Genomic DNA, 26,143 nt, shown 5'->3' on the forward strand with positions numbered 1-26,143 from the left:
TCCAAATAACATGTCAATGTTGTCCGGAGGTGTAATATTAAAGGCTATGTGAATAGTCTGCCAAAGAACCTTCGCAAGGGGGCATAGGAGAAAGAGGTGTGCAATATTTTCCTCGTTGTCACAGAAACTACAAGTAGTATTACCGTCCCAATTTCGTTTAGCTAAGTTGTCCTTGGTTAGAATCACCTTCTTGTGCACAAACCACATGAAGACTTTGATCCTTAAGGGAACCTTTACTTTCCAAATGTTTCTGGAATTTGGAATAACAAAGGTATCAATAAGATCGATATACATGGACTTAACTATGAAGATTACACTATTTGTGAGCTTCCAACGCACCCTATCCGGTTCGTCGGAAAGTTGTATGTCCATGAGTCTTCTAACTAGGTTAAGCCAATCTGCCCATCTATGTCCTATCAAGGCTCTTCGGAATTGTATATTGAGAGGATTAGACTGTAAGACTGTGGCTACATATGCATCCTTGCGTTGCACAATATTATAGAGGGCTGGATATTGAGTGGCTAGAGGCGTCTCCCCCAGCCATGAATCTTCCCAGAATCTAGTACCCTCCCCATTCCCAATAATGAACTTTGTTCTGCGAAAGAAGGCTGATCTTACTTTCATCAGTCCCTTCCAGAATGATGAGTCATTGGGTCTTACATGGATATTGTAAATAGTGATAACATAGTTAAATCTCCCATAAGGCCAATTTATCTTAATCACATATGTAAGGAGATGTATATTGTAAATTTTACATGAATAATTGCATTTGTGTAGGCGCTGCAGGTCTGTTAAACATTTCATAAGTCCTCCTAAATGACATCATTGAACCTGATACATGGATATTCACATAACCTAGAAGAAACAAAAAAATGAATCTCCGTCTCGTATGATCGTGGTATAATATATAATTTTTTTTGAAAAGGAGGCCTTGCCCAGGCCTCTGCATCGAGTGATGCATACAACCATATATTAATCAAACTAAGTATCCAGTAAGTACAGAGTATATAAAAAGGAAAAAAAGAGATACATGGCGAACATCGCGCCGCAGCCTGGAATGGCTAAAAGATCAAGATGACTAAACACCTATCCTATTAATATGCCGCCATCCAAACCGGTTGAAGATACCCTGTGCTACCATCTCACAGCGGGCACACCCAGTAACCATAAGCTCCCTGGCTGCCACAGGAGTTAGTAACGACCATGTGCGGATCAGTGCGGTAATTCGGTAGATAACCTGCAAGAATTGGATATCACGAGTTCTGTTAAAAACCAAATCATTTCTGTTATTCCATAAAGCCCAAAGAAGGGCACATGCTCCGACACGAATAGAATTAGCCAATTGAACATCAATTCCCTGTAACCACGTTCCAAATAACGAGTTCAAGTCAACAGGAGGAGCGATGTTAAAAGCAATGTGAATTGATCGCCAAACAAGTTTAGCCAAAGGACAGTCGAGAAAGAGGTGGTGAATACTTTCTAGGCTTGGACAGAAAGAACATCTCGAACTTCCTTTCCAATTCCGTTTGGCCAAATTATCCTTAGTTAAAATAACTCCCTTGTGAACAAACCACAAGAAAACTTTAATTCTAAGAGGGACCCTAACCTTCCAAATATGTATTGATTTTGGAATTGGTACTGAATCAATGAGATCGGAATACATGGATTTAACCGTAAACAGCCCATTTGGTGTTAATCTCCAGGAGATACGATCACACCTATCAGAAATATTAACCTCCATTAATCTTCTAACTAGATGCAACCAGGAAACCCATCTATCCCCAACTAAAGATCTGCGGAATTGAATATTAAGGGGAATCTCCCGCAATACAGCCGCAACTGTCACTTGTCGACGTTGGGCGATATGGTACGACCGCGGGTATTGAACAGCCAGAGGCGATTCTCCTAACCAGGTGTCTTCCCAGAATCGTGGTATAATATTGTAATCAACAATGCTTTCTATTAGATGAACTTAGAGATCGTAACCGGGATATTAACAATGTAGAGTAATAAAAGACAACTATCCTTGAACTTACCAAGGCATATCAAAATTAGAAGAGTTCTTTTCACCATTTAGTCAAAGCCAGTGACAACAATTCTGATCTAATCATAAAACACACAAAACCTTGGTGCAGCCCGTTTTATAAGACTTAGATGCCAAGGCCTCAATATGTTGATGTCAACCATGGAGGGAGTCACCTCTACTGATGGTATCTCTACCAGCCTTGTTGTGAGGAGCGGAATAGCAGCTTCCTATTCACCCAAACAGGCCTTGCCTAGGACCCCATGTGAGACGCATGGGGATGAGGGAGGATGGTAGAGGAGTAGTCCGCTGAGAACTCTCTGTTGGAAGTGCAGCGACAATGGCAAAGCGAAGGACTAAAGTGAAAAGACATGTTCTTGTTGTGATTCAATCTTGTGCCATGGGTGATTTTTCGAATGTGGTTTGCATCTTCTAGAATCTAGAGTCACCGGCAGGAACCATCCCACAGGGATCGATCGAGCAGCTTGCATTTCTTTTTATGTATGTACGTTTAACCAACTCTGAAATCAATCAACCCTTTCAAGTTGTTTTCCACGTGCATGTATGTTTTCTAAGCCAAAACGACTGGCCGGCGAATCGCAAGGTACAATACGTGTACCATCAAACAACTCGAAAATCAGTCGACACCTTCATGTTGATTTTCATGTGCATGTGTGTTTTTAGGCCAGAACGACCAGCGGCTGGGGAATCACAATGTATAGTTATTATTTTTTGTATAAATAAGCTAAGGGTCTACACCATCGTAACTTGTTTCCAACGGCTTTTTACAAAATATATATGGAGAGACCTGAGAGAGAGAGAGATATATATATTGAGTCAGGGAAAAGGAGACAGGAGAGACCTGAGATATCTATACATATCCACACAGGTTGAGCCAGAAAGAAAAAAAAATACTTGAGGCGTGAGAATTTGGGTCAAGTTTAAGACGTACGTGAGGTAGAGAGATACGCCAGATTGAGCATGGAAACAATGGGATACATGAGAGATTGGGTCAGATTTAGGTTCGGTTTATTTGAGAGACCTGAGATATCTATATATACATACACAGGTTGAGCCAGAAAAAGAAATACTTAAGGCCAGAAATGGTAGTTTTTAGTCACAGATTAGGAAAAAAATACTTCCTCCGTTCCTAAATATAAGACATTTTAAAGATTTCACTATGAACTACATACGGATCAAAATGAATAAATCTACACTCTAAAATATGGCTATATACATCTGTATGTAGTCTACAATGAAATCTCTAAAAGGTCTTATATTTTGAAACGGAGGGGGTAGTAGTTTTCGGGACAAAATCATAAAATGGTAGTTTTTAGGCATGGTTCCATGAATTGTGGTAGTTTTTGGGTAAATACTTTAACTTGGCGAAAAACTGATCGATGTATTGCCAACATGCTCGTATCGAGTCTGATACTTTGTATTGCTTCTCGTTGATCTGGTTGTGTACATAGCTGCCCTGCCGGTGCTTGTATACACGTTTATACGAGAGTAGGACTTTTTTTTGAGCTGATACGAGAGTAGGACTAGCAAACAGAATACTACTAGGACTCAGCCTAACTCCTAATCCTATATGTATAGGGGCAATGTGTTTAACTCGCACAGAGCTGAGGTACCTTTTTGGACTCGTCCATACCTCGAGCCAAGCTTAGCTCACAGGTTAAAAAATTCTCATGACAGTAGTCTAAAATAGGCAATCCCGCAGGCTACAGTCGAATGATATATACCCTGGTTGCGTATGCTTTGTTACGTTGTTGGCATTTAATTTGGGTATACATACATTGTACTGAATTGAAAACATCTGGCTTGTACATTATAATGAACGCAACACATAGTTGGAACGGATATTGTTGTCGGTTTGGAAAAGATGACTCATGTTGTATGCATCCACTCCATCATCATATTCTTGAACAAATGAACAACCTATACTATTTAACTAAAAACTACCATAATTCATGGAATCATGTCTAGAAACTACCACTTTACTATTTTGTCCCGAAAGCTATCATTTTTTCCTAATCTGTGACTAAAAACTAATTTCTAGGGAGTGTCAAATTAGTATAAGTATAGATGTTGTATGTGTACGTGCCCTTCTTACACCAAATTGATTGTCCCTTATCTGTATTCAACTGAATATTTAATTCTTTTACTGTTTGCATTTCTCGGAAGTACAATTGAGATGTAATACTTTATGCTGGATCGCTGAATGTTCAATCTATGGAAAATATAATAAGTCATTTTCAACAGGTTTCCTTTGAACGTGGATGCTGTGTAAACAGAGGATGCAGGTTTCCTACAGGGAGCGGTAGAAGTGCATGCAGGGGAAAGTTTGTGAATATGTTAATGTAGACAGGCGCAACTAACATGAATAATGGATGCAGTAGCCGATTTTATGATGAAGCGAATGGATGGCTGCCACCTGCCGGTGCCGGGAATCGAGTTGACTAAGAAGCCTGCTCCACGCGCCGCCTACGATGACCTTCGCCGGAGCTTCTCAGTTGCCGGGTCAGTATGGCCCATCCATCTCCGTTGCCGGTTGATGAGCAGCAAAATGCATGGAACCATGGGCTCCATCATGGCATCCTGGCGACGGCGTCAGCGATGGAGCGGCGAGCGACTAGCGAGTTGGGATGCAGTACCCCGCGCCCGCTTTACCAGAGAGGAGACGCTCTCCTATAATACAACAATGCATGTACCCTTTCAAAAAGATATAGAAGAAAACAATGCACATGTCGGTGAAGAAAACAATACCTGTCTTAAGAAAAGCAACATCCACATACTACAACACGAGACTCCTAGGCCCTAGACACTGGCCACGTCAGAATCACAGAGGACATACCTCTTGCACATGCCGGTGCCCTGGCCTCTGTTAGTAGACTAGCTAAGAGCAACTCTATCAGATTCGTCGGAGTGATCATAATGTGGCCTCCATGTCGTGGGACCCACTCGTCATTGTACATTATTTCCCCCAACCTTCAAACATTTTAGTTAAAGAAACCAACAACATTCAATTTAGCCATCGGGGCTTGGATGACCATGAGCATAGTGGCGAGGGCGAGGACGATTCCGGCCAATACTAATTCCAGCGGTGATTTTGGCTTAGGGGTTCCAATTACGATAACGATCTCGACTTCATGGTACCGATTCAGTGGGGGCAATTCAATTAGGCATTCTTTGGTACTAGTGTTTTTAAGAAGATTGATAGGGATAATCCTTCAAGGGATTGGGTGAAACCCCAACCTTCATCCAATCCCTTCAAATCCCCATTTATCCCCAATACACTAGGTAGGGGTAGTGTATTGGGTATTGAGAAAAATACACTATAATTTTGGGATTTGAGGAGAAATGTGGGGATGAAACATGTCAAATACACTAGAACCAAATGATGTTATGGGATATGTGGGGATTAAGGGGTTTGACCGGGAAAATCCCCACAAATTCCCTAAAATACACTAGTACCAAACAAGGCCTTATGAAAGTGATGTAGAAAATTAGAACAACCATTATAGTAGACACTACAGCAATCGGGCATTTTGCCGTCAGGACGCTTCAGACGGCAAAAAGAGAATTACAGACAGTAAAAAATTTGTCGTCAGCCCATGATGACAAAAAATGTCGTCAACCCATGTGCCCGCAAAGGGTAATTTTGCCGTCAGCATTTTTTCTGGCAGACGGTAAATTTTTTGCCATGTTCGCCGTTAGCTATTATGGGGCAGACAGCAAAAACCTAACAGAACCACCCGGACGGCGTTAACTCTGCCGTCAGCCGAACCGGAAAGCAAGACGGCAAAGATTGCGGATTTGCCGTCAGTTGTTATCAATACCAGACAACAAAGAAATTTTATTTTTAAAAATATATATAAACAACAGCCAGGTGCAGATCTGGTCCATTGTCGCTCACTGAACCAAAATGACACAAAAGGGCCTGGAAACTACATCAGCCAACGAGTGGATATAAATTTACACAAATGACCCTGACATTAGCACAACTCCTAAAGCAGTACTCGCGTATTACATAAAGCACCCTGGAACTAAAGATAAAAAAGCAATCAGGTCCCTTGGCTTCTTCTCCACTGCATGGACGCAACGCATCGTCGAATAGGGCCAGCAGGCGGCGGGTGAAGGGCCAGCAGGCGGCGGGTGCGGAAGGCCTCCCCGGCGAGGACGTGACGGCGGGAGGTCGTGGCATGCGGGGGAGACTCGCCCGACGGGCGGAGGGCCCAGACGACCGCCTCGATCGGGAGTTGGATGCGGCTGGCAACCGGAAGGTGGCAGCGGCGAGCGCGGCCACCCCGACCGGTAGGTGGTGGAAGGAGGTGGTGGTAGACGACCGACGGCGAACGCGGACGCACCGACCGGGAGGTGGCTACGTGCGGCAACGGAAAGGTAGCGGGCGGCAAGCAAGGCCGCTCCGACCAGTAGGTGGCGACGGTACTAGGCTGGAGCTCGCAACAAGAGGCGGGAGTCCGAGTTCGTCGGAGACGTGAGGTGGAGGGAGCGTGGTGGGGTGGGGGAAAGAGATCGATCCAGATCTAGATCGTGGGTGAGGGAAGACGTGAAGTGGGGTGGGGTGCTTGCTGGAGACGTGAGGTGGGGTGGGGATGTGCGTGGGTGGGCCGATGGGGTGGGGATCCATATGGTGGTGCTATGGGAATGTGTGTGTGGTGTGGATAATGCCATGTCATCGATCCATGAGAGGAATCCGTGTGGTGTGCTTCTTCTTTGCCATCATCAGTTTTAGTACAGACGGTAAAATTTGCCTTTGTCGTCATCTGTTTCTATTACAAACGGCAAAATCTGTCTTTGCCATCATCTGTTTTTATCATAGACGGCAAAATATTTTTGCGGTCATCTGCTTCTATTACAGACGGCAAAATATTCCTTTGCCGTCAGCAATTTTTATTATAGACGGCAAAATATGTCTTTGCCATGAGTCATTATTTGCCGTCATCAGATTTTATTATAGACGATTTTTGCCGTCATCCACGACAAAGAGCTGACGGCAAAGATCTTCATAGACGGCAAATTACCTGATTCCTGTAGTGAGACATCCACATAGATGTCCCACCTAATGCTTATCATAATTTCAAACAATGTGCGTCGATTTTAGCGGCGAGACAGTGAGTGCGACTTAGTTTCGACGACATTATCATGATTCAAATGGCGATGATTGAATACGCGAGAAAGAGAGAATACATGTATTCCATGGATTCCTTGATTTTCACATATTTAAAAATCAACACTGATTTTACTTCTCCCGCATCACACCCCTCACGAGCCATCAACAGTGATAGGGGGATTGTGGACAGCTTGAAGAAAAGTGGGGAGTTTTATAGCTACGAGCGGTCTATGGGTGTGGACAGAAAACATGATGGATGGCGGGGAAAAACATGGCGGTAAAACAATAGAGCATGGACAGCCCGGCTCAAAAAACCCGGGCAGGGCGAGGTCGGACTTGCCATTCGAGCTGGGCTAGGGCCTTGTTTTGCAACCCAAGAGATAGTTCGGGCCAGGCCCAGGCTTCCCTTTTTTTGTATTTCAGATCAGGCTTTCTGGCTTCACGCTTGATTTTGGGCCGGGGTGGGGCTTGAAACCAGAGAGTATTTCGGGCTTTGGGTCGAGCTCAAGCTTGAGAAATGAAGGTCCGACTTTTACAAGCCTAGTCCAAAACCCGGCCCGGCGCTTGCCCGGGTGTTAGAGCATATTTCTCCATATGTGTTTTTGGTAATTGATGAAAATTCCTATGGACTAATGGTTGCCTTAAGTTATATTTATAGGATTTGTCCATAGGCATTTCTTGAAGTCCATCTGTTGGGTTCAAGGAGTTTATATGATTACCAAGATGGTATTCAAGGTATTATCCAAAGAATGGTCATAGATACACAAGGTTGATCAAGATCTCAGACAAAGAGTAAATCAAGATGATCAATACACAAAGCGTACAAGATGTACCGAGAGGGATCAAGTGATCCCATGGTATGGTAAGCATTGTCCATTACGTGTTTGTGTACTAACCCATGGTCTTCGTGAGAGTTCTATGTGGGGTTAGGTGTGTCTCCATGGGCTTGCGTCTAGAGGAAGATCTCATACAAAGCGTACAACATGTACCGAGAGGGATCAAGTGATCCCATGTATGGTAAGCATTGTCCATTACGTGTTTTTGTACTAACCCATGGTCTTCGTGAGAGTTCTATGTGGGGTTAGGTGTGTCTCCACAGGCTTGCATCTAGAGGAAGATCGCATACAACCCATGAAGGATGACGTCAAGTGGTGATCGTCATCAAGATTGTGATGTGCAAGTTCAAGTGGATCAGCACTAAGATATCATGCTTGAAGCATGTCGTCCATTGTGGTGGCAATGGACTTGTGAAGATATACTGAAGAGCGGCTCACCCATGTTGTGTCTGGGGGAGCAATCAACTAATCGTCATCAAGCCAACGCAATCAAGAAGGTGGTCCATCTTGAGGAAGCCAAGATCATCGTCATCTAGCTCAAGAGGACGAGGTGCAAGGTATAGGTTTGCCCTTTATAGGTTTTCTGTTTTAGGATAGATTGCCGTTCTGTCAAGGGGGTGATCTCAAGTGAGTAGCTCGATCGTATCGTTCGTTGAGAGCTCAAACCATTTCCATCCTTTCATCATACTTCTTGGTTCTTATTTGGTGTTTCTCTTTGTGAGTTTTAGAGCTTATGGTCATCTTCATGACAAGCTCGAGTTCATCGAAAACGGAGTCCATATGCATCTACTATGATGTTTTTTATGTTGGAGTTTTTGCCGGTTCTTCATTCATAGAGGTCTCACATCTCTATATCATTGGCATTTTCATATCTGCATGGTCTTAAGATTTTCATTCGCTATTAGGATAGCTCTTGTTGTCGTGAATCCAACAAGCTTGGGTTTGCTCGATTCGGAGCTCGTATGCAAAAGTTATGGTTGTTTCAGTGGCGAGCGGTAGTACCGCTCCAGTCCTAGCGGTAGTACCGCCAGGGGCAGCTGTAGTACCGCTTCGGGTGGGCGGTAGTACCGCTTCGGGACGATAGTACCTCTCTCTGAGTGGTTGTTCTCTGTCGGACTTTTTGCGAAGACTTTCTTTAGCGGTAGTACCGCCAGGGCTACCGGTAGTACCGCTCCTCCCAGAGCGGTAGTACCGCTGGGGGCAGCGGTAGTACCGCTGTGCGCGGGCTGTAAGTGGGGTAGCGTCTGATTCCTTCCCTCACTATATAAAGGGGGTCTTCTTCCCCCTTGGCCTAATCTATCCGTTGAGCTCATGTTCTTCCCCCATTGTTGACCTTCTTAGAGCTTGCTAACTCTCAATCCCTCCAATGATTCTTGCTAGTTCTTGAGGGAAAAGAGAGAGGAGATCTAGATCCACATCTCCACCAATCAATTTCTCCTCTATGTGAGGGGAACCCCTTGGATCTAGATCTTGGAGTTCTTTGTGAGCTCATTGTTCTTCCTCTTATATTTCTTCATAGCTTTTGTTGTTGTGGAGGGATTTGATTGTGAGGGACTTGACCACTCCGTGTGTTCTTTCCATTGCATTAGTTGCATCGGTTTGAGTTCTCCATGGTGATACGTGAAAGTGAGAAGTTGAGAAGCTTATTACCCTTTGGTACTTAGTACCCTAGATATTGTTCTTCGTGGATGCTTTGACGTCCTTGAAGCTTGGTGGTGTCTCGAAACTCAATCATTGTGGTGTAAAGCTCCAGGCAAGCATCGGGGGTCTCCAATTAGGTTGTGGAGATTGCCCAGAGCAATTTGTACAGGTACCGGTGACCTCCCCCAAGGGTTGCCATTTGTACGGGTTAGATGACCGCCCTCAAGGGTCCCTTAGTGGAATCACGACATCTTGCATTGTGCGAGGGCGTGAGGATATTACGGTGGCATCTTGGGGAGCATTGTGCCTCCACACCGCTCCAACGGAGATTAGCATCCGCAAGGGTGTGAACTTCGGGATACATCATCGTCTCCGCTGCCTCGGTTATCTCTTACCCGAACCCTTTACTTATGCATTTTACTTTGTGATAGCCATATTGTTTATTGTCATATATCTTGCTATCACGTAGTTGTTTATCTTGATTAGCATAAGTTGTTGGTGCACATAGGTGAGCCTAGTTTTTTTGGTTTTGTGCTTGACAAATTAAACGTTAGTTTTATTCCGCATTTGTTCAAGCCTAAACTGTAATTATTTTAAAGCGCTTATTCAACCCCCCCCCCCTCCTCTAGACGACATCCACGTCCTTTCACCAAGTTTAGATAAAACTACCACATGGTAGTGTCAAAAATAAGGGAGGTGTGAATCTTTTCTCCCACATAAGTAATTGGCGGATGGCACATGCTTCAAATCAACCCCCACAACCTTAAAATATGGAGGCCCGTAGGGCGGATATGATGCACCCTTCATAAATTATTGTGGTCGAAGCCCAGGAGTTTGTGTTAGAGTGTCATTTTGACCTAAAATCATCACGTTAGTTTTGCACTAAGCTGAAGTACGTAGTAGCATTCTTTGCGACCAACAATTTTAGAGGAACAAACCAAATGTACACGTAATTTAACCCACCTAACAATGGAGTTGTTAGCGAGATTTTTTTTCGTGTTGCAAAAGGAAAAGCCGAGTACAAAATGGTAACCCAATAGATGGAGAAAAATTCCATATGCATAATTGCAAAATCATATCACCGTACGCTCTACGGAATCAAGATACGTTTGACCCTAAAATTTTCTTGGATATGACTAGGTACTTGCGCCCCATATTCACCTTCCCATGTGGCGCCTGAAGAACCGTTGATTAGCGCTACCACTAGTGGGGATAGGGCCTATAGTCCCGGCCCGTAAGGGGCTTTAGTCCCGGTTCACCAACCGGGACCAAAGAGACGGGACTAAAGGCCTAACCTTTAGTCCCGGCCCTGTTCCAAGCCGGGACCAAAGGTGCTCCACGTGGGCGCCTCGGAGCGCCTTCAGGGGCAGGCCCTTTAGTCCCGGGTCTTAACACGAACCGGGACTAAAGAATCCGTCTGTTTATTTTGTTTGTTTGACCCAAAAAGGTACCTTTTTATTTATTTTTCAAATTTTATTTTTGAATATTCTTTGATTTGTTTTTATGTTTTATTTCAATTTTTAAATCTTTGATTTATTTGATAATTTAATCTCTAATCATCCATCTTCACTGCTCTAGCGTAGATTACTCATTTCAAATCGTCTAACTTCTCGGCCGGTCACCCATCCTTTCACTTCTTCAACCCAAGCATGCTTAACTTCCTGATTCTATCGTCCCTAGTTGCCAAGTGTGCACTTGTCGTTCTTGTGACAATAGTAAGCTATCAATCCTAAACAACCTATGGTTTGATGTCATGTCACATGATTTAATTTTTTGAATTCAAACAATTATTAAAATAAACAAAATAAATAATAATAATAGTGAATTTCAATGAAAACAACCTAAAGATTTTAAATAAAATTAGTTTTTCTTATTTTTATGGAAAAAACTTCTTTTTGCCATAACTTTTTTTACATTTGGAATTTTGAGCATGTGAGAAAACTTCACCGGGCAAGCCCCGATGAAATCGATTCCCAATTTTCTCTAGTTTTTTTTATATATTAAACTTTTTTTTTGACGTCGTATGCAAAAGTTATGGTCGTTTTACATTTTTCCCTTTTTTGAAAAAACGGACAAAATTCATATCTCAAAATTTGTATACCAACTAGGCACTAAAACCTAACTACATCTCAAAAGATTTTAATTTTTTGACGATTTTAGCATTTTTGTTTATTTTCTACAAAACTAAAAAGACGGTCAAGGGAGGGTAGAGTTTGAAAATTTCAGAATCCCCCTTTAGCCAAGAGTCCAATCATACCCGTCGACTATATTTGCTAGCACCGTCCCCGCCAGTATCACAACTAAGGTTAACCAAGCCAGAGTTAACCCTTTCTAACTTTATTTGCTATGTTGAGCTAAATGACCCTGAAATTGAAAAGAACTATAATGAACTCTGGAAATGTTGAAACTTGGCATGGTATCATCATTTGATCCACATAGCTTGTGTGCTAAAAAGTTGAGAGGGTTACGACAAAAACTGGATGCACTTCGTGTACAAACTGGACCATCTCCTTTGAAGTATCACGGTTTCGGACGAAAACCCATCTGCTAGAAAGATATTTTATTTTTTTACTTATTTCAACTTCAGACATTTTATGAATTTTGTGCATTCAATATAAACCATTCAAAACCACATCCTAAATTTCGACCTTTTATAACTTCATTTGCTATTTTTCATGCATTTAATGATTTTTTGACTTAAATGACCTTGAAATTGAAAAGCCCGACAAATGAACTCTGAAAAGGTTGAAACTTGGCATCGTATCATCATTTCTCCCACATAGCATATGCTAAAAAGTTGAGAAGGTTACGTCAAAAACTGGATGCACTTCGTGTACAAAATGAATAATCTTTTTCAAAGTATCAGGGTTTCGAACGAAAACTCATCTATTGCAAAGGGATTTCCTTTTTTTGAACTTATTGGAACTCCATACTTTTTGTGTGTTTAAAATACACCATTTAAATACACATCATAAATTTTCAATATTTTCTGACTTCATTTGGTATTTTCATGCATTTACTTACTTTTTTGAGCTAATTGGCCCTGAAATTGAAAAGCACTACAAATGAACTCTGAAAAGGTTGAAAGTTGGCATGGTATCATAGTTTCACCCACATGGCATGTGCTAAAAAGTTGAGAGAGTTACGACAAAACTGGATGCACTTCGTGTACAAACTGGATCATCCTTCGAAGTATGAAGGTTTCAGACAAAAACCCATCTGCTACAAAGGCATTTTATTAAAATGATTTTAATTCCAGACTTTTTATGCATTCAATATGCACCATACTATAACATGTTAAAATTTACAGAAAGTACTAACTAAAAATAATAAAAAACAACAATTAAATGACTAAAACAACTATATAAGCAAAATAATATTGTTTTAATTAAAATCCAAATTAATATTATTCCAAAAATAACCAAATAAGTGTTACTGTGATAACAATCTAACAGATGACTAGGAGAAAAAAGAATTAAATTAGAAACTATTTGTAAACTCAAGTTATTCACAATTTGGGTTTGAAGCAAATTTGAACAAATTCAAATTTAAACCATTCAAATTTAAAAACTAATTGCACAAACAGAAACTAGACAAAATTTTGAATCTAATGCAAAAAGAATCACTCAAAAAATTAAATATCCTAAAAGATATAAGCAATTTAAAACAGAAACTACAAACAGAAATAAAATTTAAAAACAGGAAAAAATAAAAATACAAAACCTCTTTAGTGCCGGTTCGTGTCTCGAACCGGGACTAAAGGTCTACCCTTTAGTCCCGGTTCAAGACACAAACCAGGAGTAAAGCCTCCAAACCCTTTAGTCCCGGTTCGAGACACGAACCGGGACTAAAGGTCCATTTTGAACCGGGACTAATGACTGACCGGCGCCCTTGCCGTTCGAACCGTGACTAATGCTAACATTAGTCCTGGTTCGTAATGGAACCGGGACTAATGTGTAAATTGAGCTGGGACGGAAGCCCCTTTTTCTACTAGTGTAAGAGTTCCTAGATCAGGACGTCTCGGATGACCTGCTAAGCCCAATTCACGGCACACATAGGATGCCCAAGCCTCAAAAAGGTACGCGTCGCTTTCAAACTGCTCCGACTATGCTTGCATGCAGGGTTGCAGGCTTATAAAAACGGAATGAAAACTTGTATTGTATCATGGTGGCATGCGAGAGCGCACTAGTGCAGAAACGAACATTAGTCCCGGTTGATATGGGCCTTTAGTCCCGGGTCCCCAACCGGGACTAATAACTTGGGACTAAAGACCCAGCCCCTTTAGTCCCGGTTGGCCACGTCCCGGGACTAATCCCCTCCACGTGGCTGGCAGGGTGCGCCAGGGGCGAGGACCTTTAGTCCCGGTTTGTGGGACTAAAAGGCAGCCTTACGCTGGGTTTTTATTTTTTCCTAAAAGGAGGGGTTTAGGGGATTTCATATATCGATCACGAACATCCATCCACTTTAATCAAATAGTATGTCATATAACTTATCATCATCTTACGTACTCATCTAACAAATCATCATCATCTTAATCATACCAAGTTAAAATCTCATAAAACAGAAAAACATCATAATAATCATCATCCTAATCGATCATGCCAAGTTAATATAAACCAGAAAAACTTCTCTCTCATAAGACCTAGTCTTCGCTCCTAGGTATAATATCATAAAATAGAATAACACCTATGTCTCCGTGATGAAGCAGAGAGATCCAACGGTCTGCAACTTGTGGCTTGCGATCCTTCTTTATTTCTCTCCATGCTTCAATTTGGAGCCTTTTTGATTTACGGTCAGTCGAGTATGGAGCATCGAACTGAGCCCTGAGCGGGCTTTTAATTGTCATATGACCTTTGTCGTGCATCAACAGAGGCACTGCATCATTTGACAGTTGTTGCTCAAGAACATAATAATAGCCTATTTGGCAATGTAATCAACACCATTTATACAATAGTAGAGTGTACTTAATTAGCAAACTCTTACCAAGATATTTCGGCGAATGTCATCCGCCCTCAACCTATGCACTAGTGGCATGTAAAATGCATAATTTGGGCTAGTTCCCAAAATGTATATAGGGGTAGTTGCAGCAACGATTTTTGCAAGGTGGGTTGCATCTGCATTTGTCTATAGGTTATAGTCGCAACTACATGTTTTTCAAGATGGGGCCCAAGTGCATCTGTCAATAGGGGTTGTCGCAACTTCATCAAAAATGTGTGACCATGTCTAGTGCTCAGGTTAGCTCTCGTCGTCTCCATACTCTCGTGGTCTTCGAAACTGAGCCTCTCCACACTACAACAAATGTGATAATATATGGCGCTCATTCTATGACGATTCAGTGAAAAAATGTCATATTTTTGTGAAATTTAAATGATTCGCTGACGTTTTTTCACCGAATCGTCACAGAATGCGCATCACATTTGTTGTAGTGCCAACACATACCTTCTTGCATGGTAAGGGAGGAACTAGTCGAATTGTATAAAATAGAAATTACACATTGAAGCAAAGAAACAGAAGTCATGGTTAATGACAAAAAACACTTGTCATGATTCAAATGGTGATGATTGAATACGCGAGAAAGAGAGAATACATGTATCCCATGGATTCCTTGCTTTCCACGTATTTAAAAAATCAACACCGATTTTACTCCTCCCGCATCACAACGCTCACGAGCCATCTACAGTGATAAGGGGAGTTGTGGGCGGCTTGATGGAAGTGGGGATTTTTATAGCTACGAGCGGGTCTGTGGGTGTGGAGAGAAAACATGATGTGTGGCGGGGAAAACATGGCAGTAAAACACTCGGGCATGGATAGCCCGGCCCAAGCCCGTCCCAAGCCAAGCGCAAACTCGGGCCCTCGCATGTCGGGCTTGCCAATCGGGATGGGCTCAGGCCTTGTTTTGCGCCCAAAAGGTAGTTGAGGTCAGACCCGGGCTTCTCTTCTTTTGTAATTCAAGCCAGGCTTTCGGGTTTCGGGCTTGGTTTCGGGCCGGGCTCGGGCTTCAAACCAGAGAGTATTTCGGGCTTCGGGCCGGGCTCGGGCTTAAAAAATGAAGGTCGTTCTTTTACAAGCCCGACCCGACCTAGCGTTTGCCGAGGTTTAGGTAAAAATACCACATGCTAGTGCCAAAAACAAGGGAGGTGAGTCTTTTCTCCCACGTAAGCAATTAGAGGATGGTACATGCTTCAAATCAACGACCACAACCTTCAAATATGGGGGCCCGTGGGCCAGATATGATTTTTCGGAAAATCATATATAACGCAGGCTGCATCAAGCTGCCGAGGCTTCGCACACGCTTCAGGAGCGAGGGACGCGATCTTGGCCGGCCAATTTTTTTTCTAGTTTTGGAACCTTCTAGGAGGTTCCTGAACCATTTTTTCTGCGTCTGTTTCTTTTTTTAGTTTATTCCTTCATGTTTATTTTTTTTGCTTTTCTCTATTTTTTCCTCTTTTATGCTTCTTTTTCTTTCAATTTTTGTTTCCTTTTTATTACTTTTCCAATTGTTAATCTATATGTTTGTGTTGTTAAAAAATTATTCACAAATGTTTAAACATGTTCGTGGTACCAAAAATAGTTCATGTTTCCAAAAAAGAAACGGATTTTTGAAAAACTTTTCAAGCTTTAAAAAAATTGTCTTGTTTTCAGAAAATATTCGCAATTTTCAAAAAAAATTTGCATTTGAAAAAGTGTTCAGTAATTTGAAAAAATGTTAGCGTTCCAAATTTTTGTTAGATATTTCATGAAGTTCCATTTTAAATGTTTTTCTTCCAAATTCAAAAAATGTCCGCGGTTTCTTTTTTCATAATTTCTTGAAATGTTACAATTTTCAAATATTTGTTCAGAATTTTTTGAAAAACCACGGTTTAAAAATCTGTTCGGAATTTCATAATTTTTCACAACTTCAAAAAATGGTTCACGTTCTTTAAAAACATTTTCTACAGTTTCAATTTTTTTGTTCACATATGGGAAAAAATGTGAACAAAAAAATTTCCATTTTCAAATAGTATTCATGTTTTTCAATTTTGTTCGAGAGTTTCATGTTCGCTTTCAAACTTTGATTTGGAATGTAAAAAAAAATTCCCTTTTAAATTTTTTCATCCTTTTCAAAAAATGTTTCATTTCAAAATTATTTATTCATCATTTAAAAGAAATGTTACGGCCTTAAAAATTATTCTAAAAATGTCAGGTTTTCAATAAAAATTCAGGAGTTTGCGAAATGTTCTTTATTCAAAACTTTTTGGAAATTATAAAAATGTTCGTGTTTTAAATTTTTGTTTACGAGTTTCAGAGATGTGCCAAAAGTTTGTATGAATGTTTCAAATTTAGTTTGGTATTTTTTAAAAAAAATCATGATGTTCAGAAAGTTGTTTGCGTTGAAAAAAACAAGTTCCAAAAAAGGTGTGGTATTTTGGAAAACACTTTGCGTTAAAACACTCAATTTTTTCAAAAACATATTGCATTTGAAATATTAAAAAATATTAAAATCTGGTGTTGATTCTTATCTTTTATGCTGCTAGTTACTCAGATTTCTTGCGAGCTCAACTGGCGGTACCTCGCATCTGTAGCAGGGGATCCTTGGTTCGAAAGACCTTAAGCGCACATTTTTTTTACTGTTACTGGCTCACACGAAACCTGGCCAAACAGGTCGTGCCTGCCGGGCCGGCCCAACTGCCCCAGGCTAGGCACGACACGGGCCGGGCCCGGCATGGGCTAATCGTGCTCGGGCCAGGCACGAGCACGCCGTGGGCCGTGCCCGGGCGGCCACCCCGAGCCCGCATGCCGGCACGGCCCGACACGATTAGGGAGGCGATGGGGGAGTGGGCCAGTGGGGGGAGCGAGCGACGCGGCCAACTGGCGTGAGAGGGGCGGGAAAAGGGGGATTTGGGCGGGGGAGGGGCGGGAAAAGGGGGATTTGGCACGAGAGGTGCGGGGGAAGCGGCCAACTGGCTGGATCTGGATGGGAGAGGGGCGGGATCTAGGCGGAAGACAGGGGCGGGACCGGCGGGATTTTTTTTTCAATTAAATCGGCCAGCGTGCCGTGGGCCTACCGTGCCGCGGGCCAGCCCGATTAGGCCACGTGCCGTGCTTGGGCCTGGGAGGCCGGCACGCGGACCGGCACGGCACGACTCGTATATTAATTAGGCCCAGGCGGTCGTGCCGTACTTGGCACGATTACGGCGGGCCGGTCCGTTTGGTCAGCTTTGGCTGACACTACAGTACCATCTGTGCGTGCGTTTGACATTTTACCGCAAAGAGCGGTAAATAGGAGCTCCAGTCATTTTGACCAAAAATCGTCACGTTGCTTTTGCACTAAGCTGAACATGCATAATTTGCGAAATCATACCATTCTACAGGATGAAGATACGCTCTACTCAAACGACCTTTATATGCCCGGACTGATCCACATCTCTCATTCACGGTTCATATAGTACAGGGAGTCCGGTCTTAGATGCTCCAAGACCTGAACATGAAAAAACAGAAAACAAAAAAAATCTGAGAGATTAGCAAAGACAGGCTTAGCTCAGAAATATGAGAGAATAGGAGGAGCTAAACAGAACAAAGAAAATGCAAGAGGATGAGGATACCCTGGCCCGCCACGGACTCAACCAGCCTTCTCAACCAGCGTTGAGCTTCCTCGCCCCTTCTCAACCAGCGGCTTCTGCTTCTCCATCCATCTATCCACGCTGCTTCTGCTTCTCCGGTTCCCCCCTCACCACACCACCTGCTACCGCGCCTACGTCGGCTCGGCTGTTCATCTACCTCTCCATCGGGAAACTGCATGCTGCTGCTCCATTGTTTCAGCAACCTGCTCAGGTCTGTCTCCATGCCTCCAGTCCAGTCGCCGTCTTCTAATTTTATATACTTCTCACAGCGACAAGTATTTAGTTAGGGAGGAAGTAATTTTTTTTGTCTTCAGATGTTTGCATTTTATTCTGGAGGTTAGTTAGTCGGAGTATGATTTTATATCTCGGGCTGGATCTATTTTTCTCTTTTCTTTCGAAAAGAGGGTAAATCCCCAGCCGGGTGGATCTGGCGTTCGAGATTAGGTCGCCAGTCTCAGCGGTGTCGCCGTTGTGCTGCCTTTCTGAAGTTTTGCCCAGGTGTTTACGATGCGACAGAGAGTCAGAATTCGGTTTCCGACCACCAACCACCAACAAACCAGTTTGATCATTAAGGGAACCTTGAAATCAACTTGCAAGGAAAATCCAGTAGCTTCAGAATCAAAGAATGATTCAAGGGCCTGACAGAGAGTTGTCCCGATTTAGTTAAAAGCCACTTGAACCTATCAGGTTCACTTTACAGGCTCACCTAGCTGCGTAATTGCTTCCGGGTTCTGCCATGTAGTCAAGGTATCCTATCGACGAAAATGTCTATAACTCTGTCTATCTTCGCCTCATGTAAAAACTGCGTATACTGTAGTATTTTGGCTGAAGGTTCAATTACAAAATCTGGGGAAAACCTGGAAAAGAGGATGATGCCCTATCCAACCATCCAAACTACATGGTCCTCTCTGAAATCGTCACGAATAGAACTTCTTGTTTTTTTTTTTTTTTTTGAAAAGGAGGAAACGAGCCCCATTTGTTTCTTGGCCTTTTTGGTACAGAAACCTTATTCATTCAGCTGGTTGTTTAAATGTTTCAGGTGCATCACATGTATAACTAGAGAGCAAAGATAAATACTTGTCCAGCCAGAGATGACTGGAATAATGGTGAGCGCTTCAACCGGGGTAATGAACTCTCTCCTGGGTAAGCTGGCCACCCTGATGGGGGAGGAGTTCGCCAAGCTAAAGAACTTGAGGAAGGAGGTTAAGTACATCAGCGATGAGCTGAGCAGTATGAAGGATGCTCTAGAGAGCCTTGCGGATGTGGATGTACTGGATAAACAGACCGCGAGCTGGAGGGACGTGGTCAGGGAGATGTCATATGACATCGAGGATATTATCAATGACTTCATGTGCAAAATTGCGGAGAAAAGCAAAAAATCTGGGTTTGTCCACGACACCGTTCAACGCCTCAAAACTTCAAGGGCCCGCCATCAGATCGCAGGGCAGATTGGGGACATCAAGAAACTTGTGCGTGAAACAAGTGAGCGGCGTGAAAGATATAAGATAGATTTCCCCCAATCGGGCAATGTGGCAGTTGACCAACGCGTTGTGGCACTCTATGAAAATGCATCTAAACTTGTTGGTATGGAGGGCCCAACCAATGGGCTTGTCAATTGGCTAAAAGATGACGAGAAGAAGTTGAAGATTGTATCAGTTGTTGGTTTTGGAGGTTTGGGGAAAACAACACTTGCCAATCAGGTATACCATAAGCTGGAGGGGGAATTTCAGTGTGGTGCATTTTTGTCGGTGTCTCAAAAGCCAAATATGCCAAAACTTCTGCATAATTTATTAACCCAACTTGGGTATCGACAATATTTTCATGACTGTGAGTTAAATATTCTTCTCGGCCGAGTCAGAGAAAATCTAAAAAACAAGAGGTACTTATTTTTAGTTTGTATATTATTGTTGTTTACATGTGCCTCTGATACTTAGATTTCCTTAAATGATTTAATATTATGTTCTTCTATACGAGAATGAATATTTAATTTGATAACAAATATTTTTCATCTACCTTGAACCTGCTGAAATATTCGATATTTTTCTATTAGTTACTTACTGCTGTACTGATTTCCTTGCAGGTACTTGGTTATTATCGATGATCTATGGGATGTATCAGCATGGAATATTATTAAATGTGCTTTCCCAGAAAATGATCATTGTAGTAGATTAATAGTGACTACAAGAATTAGGACTGTGGCTGGGGCATGTTGTTACGGTCACCGTGAGCACATTCTTGAAATGAAACCTCTTAGTGAAAAAGACTCAAGGAAATTATTTTTTGGTAGGATATTTTCCTCTGAAGAAGCATGTCCTGGCCAACTCAGAGATGTTTCAGTTGAGATTCTCAAGAAGTGTGCTGGTTTGCCACTTGCAATCATTAGCATATCCAGCCTGTTAGCAAGTGAAAGTTACAACCAAATGGACAGGTGGAAACATGTACTCAGTTCACTGGGGTCAGTGTCTGGCACAAATCTTACCTTGGAAGCAATGAGACAAATCTTGAACCTTAGCTACAAAAATCTTCCTCACCATCTCAAGACATGCTTCTTGTATCTTGGTATGTTTCTGGAGGACTCTGAAATATATAGGCACGAGTTGGTAAGCCTATGGGTTTCTGAAGGTTTTGTTAGTAAAGCACATGGACAAAATCCAAAACAGACCGCGATAAGTTATTTCAATGAGCTTGTCAACATGAGTCTTATTCAACCTGTACAGATTGACATGAATGGGTCAGTGTTAACTTGCAAAGTACATGATATGTTGTTGGATCTTATCTTGTACAAGTCCGCAGAAGAGAATTTTATCACTGTAGTAGACAACCCAGAGACCGTTACAGGACGGCTTCAAAAGCCCCGTCGGATGTTGTTCAACTTAGATGGTGCAACATTGCCAAGGGATATTAGTATGTCACAAGTACGATCATTTGCAAACTGGAGAGGCTCCACGAATATACCTCCACTGGCAGAATTCAAGTATCTTCGTGTTTTTATTGCTGACTTTAGTTCTAGTTCTGTTGATGACAATCGGAAAATCAACCTAACAGGATTGTGTAAGTTATATCAGCTCCGCCATATACAGATTGAAGGCTGTGATAACTGCCAGCTACCAACGAAGATTAGAGGGCTACACAAGTTGGAAACATTTGATATAGATGGGTCATGTATCCCAATGGATATTTTTCACCTGCCATGCTTGTTGTCTCTGCATATTTTTCACCTGCCGTGTTTGTTGCCTGAGGGCATCGGTAAAATGACATCCCTACAGCGTCTGAGATGGTTTGACACGCTGCACACCTCAACCGACAGTATCAAGGGCCTAGGAGAGCTCACCAATCTGAGACTTCTGTACCTGAGAACTGGTTTTTCTGAAGATGTGGACATGAATGTTCTAAACTCTTCTTTGGGGAAACTTTGTAACCTCGACTCCCTGAACGTATTTTCACCTGATTCTTGGATACCTGAGGCACTAACCTTGTCGCCTCCTCCCCCCAACCTCATGGGACTCTCCATGATGCGAATATCCCGGGTCCCAAACTGGATTAGGGAACTGCATAACCTCCAGAGCTTGCATATCACTGTTGATAAACTAGAGAAGGATGATGTTGGTATTCTTGGGGCGTTACCCGCCCTTAACGACCTAGACTTAACGTTCAATAGAGCCGTGGAAGAAACAATTGTCATCTATGGGAGAGCATTCGCACTCCTGAAGCGGTTGGTTGTCTACGGGACTATCATGCCACAACTGACCTTCCAAGCCGAAGCAATGCCTAAGCTCCAAAGCCTCTCTCTACATTTGAATGCCAGGGGGTGGAAGCAGGATGAGAGCACCATACCTACAGGCATCGAGCACTTGTTAGCACTTGAGAGAATCTCTGTACGGATCGGGGGTGATACCGAATCTGAAAAGAGAAGCGCAGAGTTTGCCATTAGGAGCTCTATCAACATGCATCCCGGTCATGCTCACATTAAAATCGATATCCAATGTTACTAACAAATAGTGTGTGGTTTTGGTGGTAATTCTTGGTACCAGTCACGTCGATCAGCAGAGCAGCTGGTATGTTCAAATTTCCACCTCCAATCTCAGATGTTTCATCAGAGGTAATGTAAATACATGACAAAAATTCTTATATAGCTATTCCCATGGCAGATCACACCATGCTTGAATCAGATACACAACCACGAGTATGCAACGGATATGGAGACAAGAAAGATGTTAATTACCTGGTCCAGGTATAGGTGCAGAGCCACCGGCGACGTCCTTGCCGTTGCCATTGCTGCTGCCCCCAACCTCACCATGCGCTTCCATACTTCCTATGCAGTCGCGGGTTCAGCTAGGCCGACAGGGACGAGCAGATGAGTAGCGCCGTGCCGGTGGCCGGTGCGCTTTGTATTTGGGCGTCCTCACGGCGATGCAGATTCAATGCGTACGACGGGAAAGAGTGGGTGGCGGATTGGGTGTGTGAGGTACGCGAACGCAGGGAGGAAGGCGCGAGGGGGAGGGGATGCGTGCGAGTGGAGCTTGCTTGGCTTTGATGGAGGAGGAGCTCGAGCCTCCGGCAACGGCGCCGCCGGCAGAAAAGGGGATTTTTTTCCCTCGGTTTGGTGATTTAGGGTTGAAAGTGAGGGCACGGGACAGGAATATACCCATGCACGGGCCGCTGGGGCGTTTGGGGGGCCTTTGGCGCGTTTTTTCCCGCGCAAGATGACACTGGCGGGAATTGATTTTCGCGGCCGAAAGTGTTGAATTTTTTTTGGCCGAAACGCTATATTTCAGTGTTTGGTGTAATTAGTGAAATTTCGGAAATTTCACTGAATTTTAAAACCATGAGCACACCATAGTACTGCACTTTTCTTTTTGTTGTAGCAAGACCTCGGTAGTTCTATGCGCAGATTAAAAAACTGGTGATGCTTCGTTTAAATAAAAAGTCTGGAGCTGTACCAACATTTCTTTCAACATTTGAGCAGTTATGATTTCCTTTATTATGAACGGGCATCAAAGCAAGTCTTTGCAAATGTCTAGGTTGAATGTCCACAATAAAGTTTGAGTTGCATATAGCTTGACGTAAAGTACTCCTATATGTTGGCACTGTTTGATTAACTCGCCAGAACACGAGTAATTTTGAGAGTTCAGCCATTCTCGTAGACACTGATTTTCAGGAAGTCGATTCTTTTCTATGGAGCAACAAGATGAGGCATCCCAAGGAACATTTAGGTGTCTCTAACATTTATTTTGTATTGTAGCAGATTGAGATGGATTGCTGCATATTCTCCTTGTCGGGAATATCGAGCTATCGCTTTGATTTGTTCAGCTAGTTATCTCGACGAACTGTTTCTCCTATTTCTCCAATATTATGCATGATTACACTTTGCTTGGGTTTCTCCTGTGGTAATGTTTGATGGTGGGCAGGAGAAGCCAGGCATCATATGTTCTTGTTATTATTGTTGTTTGTGTACGTTTGCTTCTTGCATCAAACATATTCAACTGAATATTTATTGCTTGTACCGTTTGCATTTCTCAAAAGTACAGTTGATATGTTGTATTTCATGGTAATGATTCCTATGCAATTTCGTGTTCGATCACTGATTGTTCTATCTACAGAAAGTATTAATCATTTCCACAGTCTCCTTTTGGACATGGACATGGATGCTGTGTACACAGAGCACGCATGGTAGAATGAATCGATGGGCATGGCTGCATGCCCCGCCGTTGCCTGCCTTTTTTTTAGGAAACAGCAGGACTGTATTTTTATTAATTTTCAAATAAATAGTACAAAGAAAGCGGTCCCAAACAGGTCCAAACAAAGGAAAGAAAAACTATACAAAAAACTAAGAGCAAATTAGAAGCAAAAAAAGAGCTGTGCACATGAAAAGGAAACAAGTGCGAAACAACAAAGCAAGCATCCATAGCAAAACTATCTGAAAGCGTTGATCAATCTTGAAATCCTGCATATTCCTTTCTCCTGGCTCTGTAGATGATCCATTCAAGTTCCTCCTTGAATTTTGGTCTACATGCGTAAAAATTACCACATTTCACGCAACCGTGTCCATTAGCTACCACTTCACGATTTTGTACAAAAAATTATCAAAATTTTGCTAATCCGTTGTTAAAAACTACCAAGTATGAAAACTGCTCCATTAACCTCTTCTAAACACCTTTCTGACATGCTGGGCTCACAAGTCAGGTTGATCATTAACTTTGACCGTTATTACAGATAGGACCCACACGTCAGACCTTTCTTCCACCACTCTCCACCCTCATGTGCATTACATTGAACAGGTTATGTGCGTCTCGTCGCAGAGCACGGAGAGCTCGAAGGCCGCCTCCTCCTCATCATCATCGGCCTCTGCATCGTCGCCGTCGTCCTCGGCGCACTCCTGCCACAGCCAGTTCCGGCTCCTGCCAGATCAACCGCTTCGTCGCCGTCTTTGCCGTCCCGCTGCTCTCCTTCAAGGTCATCTTCGGCAGCAACCTCTACGCCATGGACCTCGGCTTCGCCGCCGCCGACACGCTGCAGAAGCTCATCGTCCTCGCCGCGCTCGCCGTATGGTCGCGCCTCCCGCTCCCCTTTGCCGGGCTCGACTGGTCCGTCACGCTCTTCTCCTTGGCGACGCTCCCCAACACGCTCCTCATGGGCATCCCGCTCCTTGTCGGCATGTACGGCCGCCACGCCGGCGACCTCATGGTGCAGCTCGTCGTGCTCCAGTGCATCATCTGGTACACTCTGCTGTTGTTCCTGTTCGAGTTCCGCGCCGCGCGCCTGCTCATCTCGGGGCGGTTCCCGGCCGCCGACGTGCGCGTCGACCCGGACGTCCTGTCGCTCGATGGCAGCCACGCCGAGGCGCAGGCCGAGGTCGCGCCCGACGGGAGCATGCACGTCGTCGTGCGCTGGTCCACGGCGTTTGTCTCCCGCCGCTCCCTCCTCAACGGCGCCGCGGCGGGGATGTCGTCGCCGGCGCGCGGGTCGAACCTGACCGGCATGGAGATCTACTCGGTGAGCTCGTCGCGGAACCACACGCCCAGGGGCTCCTCCAGCTTCACCCACGGCGACTTCTCCGCAACCACGGGAGGCGGCGGGGCTCCGCCTACTCAGCCGCCGCAGCCGCACGGCGTGCTGCGCGCGTCCAGCTTCGGCGCGGCTGACCTCTTCTCGCTGCACTCGTCGCGGCAACACACGCCGAGGCCGTCCGCCAGCTACGACGAGCACGCGCCGCGGGGCAGATCGACGACGGCCGTGGCGCCGGTCGACGACCCCAAGGACAGCATGCACATGTTCGACTGGAGCTCCGGCGCGTCCGAGGTGAGCGGCCTGCCGGTATTCCGCAGCGGCGCCAAGGAGAGCAGCCGCCGGCGTGCCCCCTCCGAGGTGCCGTCCATCTACTCCGACTCCTCCAGATGTACGCCCGCCCATCAGTCTCTCCCCACACCATGTTTTAGCCCAGTTGCCCAACACGCACCACCGTTAACGACCGACCTGACATGTGGGTCCGGCTTGTCAGAAGAACGATTAAACGAGCTAAAACGGGCAGTTACAAATCTTGGTAGTTTTTAGCAACGGATTCATAAATTTTTGGTAGTTTTTCGTACAAAATCGTAAAGTGGTAGCTACTAGACACGGTTGCGCGAAATGTGGTAGTTTTTGACAATTTATCCTGACGCTGAAGATGAAATCATTCCTTGTGGTCCAGATTGCCCAAAAAACCAGAATTGTGATTTCAAAAGCAAAAGGGACTTGAAGGAGCTGTTTGATTGCACCGAGCTCATCTTGGATACCCATGTGATGGGGCGGCCAGCTGGGACATACATAGTTCCCTGCAGCATAGTTGTGCAAATGGGCAATGGAAGAACAAATGGTCCCTCTTTCTAGAGCACCCGAATTACAAAAGGATACATGAATATGAAGGCTC

At 43.8% G+C, this 26,143-nt stretch overlaps 1 protein-coding gene and 1 long non-coding RNA gene across 6 annotated transcripts; one reads left to right on the forward strand and one right to left on the reverse strand.

Moving 5' to 3' along the window:
• Positions 1–997: 997 nt before the first annotated feature.
• Positions 998–18,308, reverse strand: LOC123445601. Its single transcript, XR_006631126.1, has 3 exons — positions 18,220–18,308; positions 17,979–18,095; positions 998–1,237 (listed from the first exon to the last, which is right to left on the reverse strand). It is a non-coding gene; the product is annotated as an uncharacterized LOC123445601 (long non-coding RNA).
• Positions 18,248–26,143, forward strand: LOC123445600 (probable auxin efflux carrier component 3b). 5 transcript variants are annotated; one of them, XR_006631123.1, is made up of 4 exons: positions 18,248–18,448; positions 19,277–20,116; positions 20,318–22,292; positions 23,396–23,818. XR_006631123.1 is itself a non-coding variant. In XM_045122608.1 (3 exons), the coding sequence occupies exon 3, from the start codon at positions 24,496–24,498 to the stop codon at positions 25,786–25,788; it is 1,293 nt and encodes a 430-aa protein (XP_044978543.1). In that variant the 5' UTR covers positions 18,361–18,448; positions 19,277–22,292; positions 23,480–24,495; the 3' UTR covers positions 25,789–26,143. The 5 variants fall into 5 exon arrangements, 1 of the variants encoding a protein (XP_044978543.1); XR_006631122.1 differs by having other exon boundaries at positions 23,480–23,818; XR_006631124.1 differs by having other exon boundaries at positions 23,483–23,818.

This window comes from Hordeum vulgare, chromosome 3H (genome assembly GCF_904849725.1).
Source record: "Hordeum vulgare subsp. vulgare chromosome 3H, MorexV3_pseudomolecules_assembly, whole genome shotgun sequence".
In the NCBI taxonomy this organism is placed as follows: domain Eukaryota; kingdom Viridiplantae; phylum Streptophyta; class Magnoliopsida; order Poales; family Poaceae; genus Hordeum; species Hordeum vulgare.

Bases quoted from the DNA above. Each gene is read 5' to 3' on its own strand.
- LOC123445600 (XM_045122608.1), top strand. From the start codon at position 24,496: ATGTGCATTACATTGAACAGGTTATGTGCGTCTCGTCGCAGAGCACGG.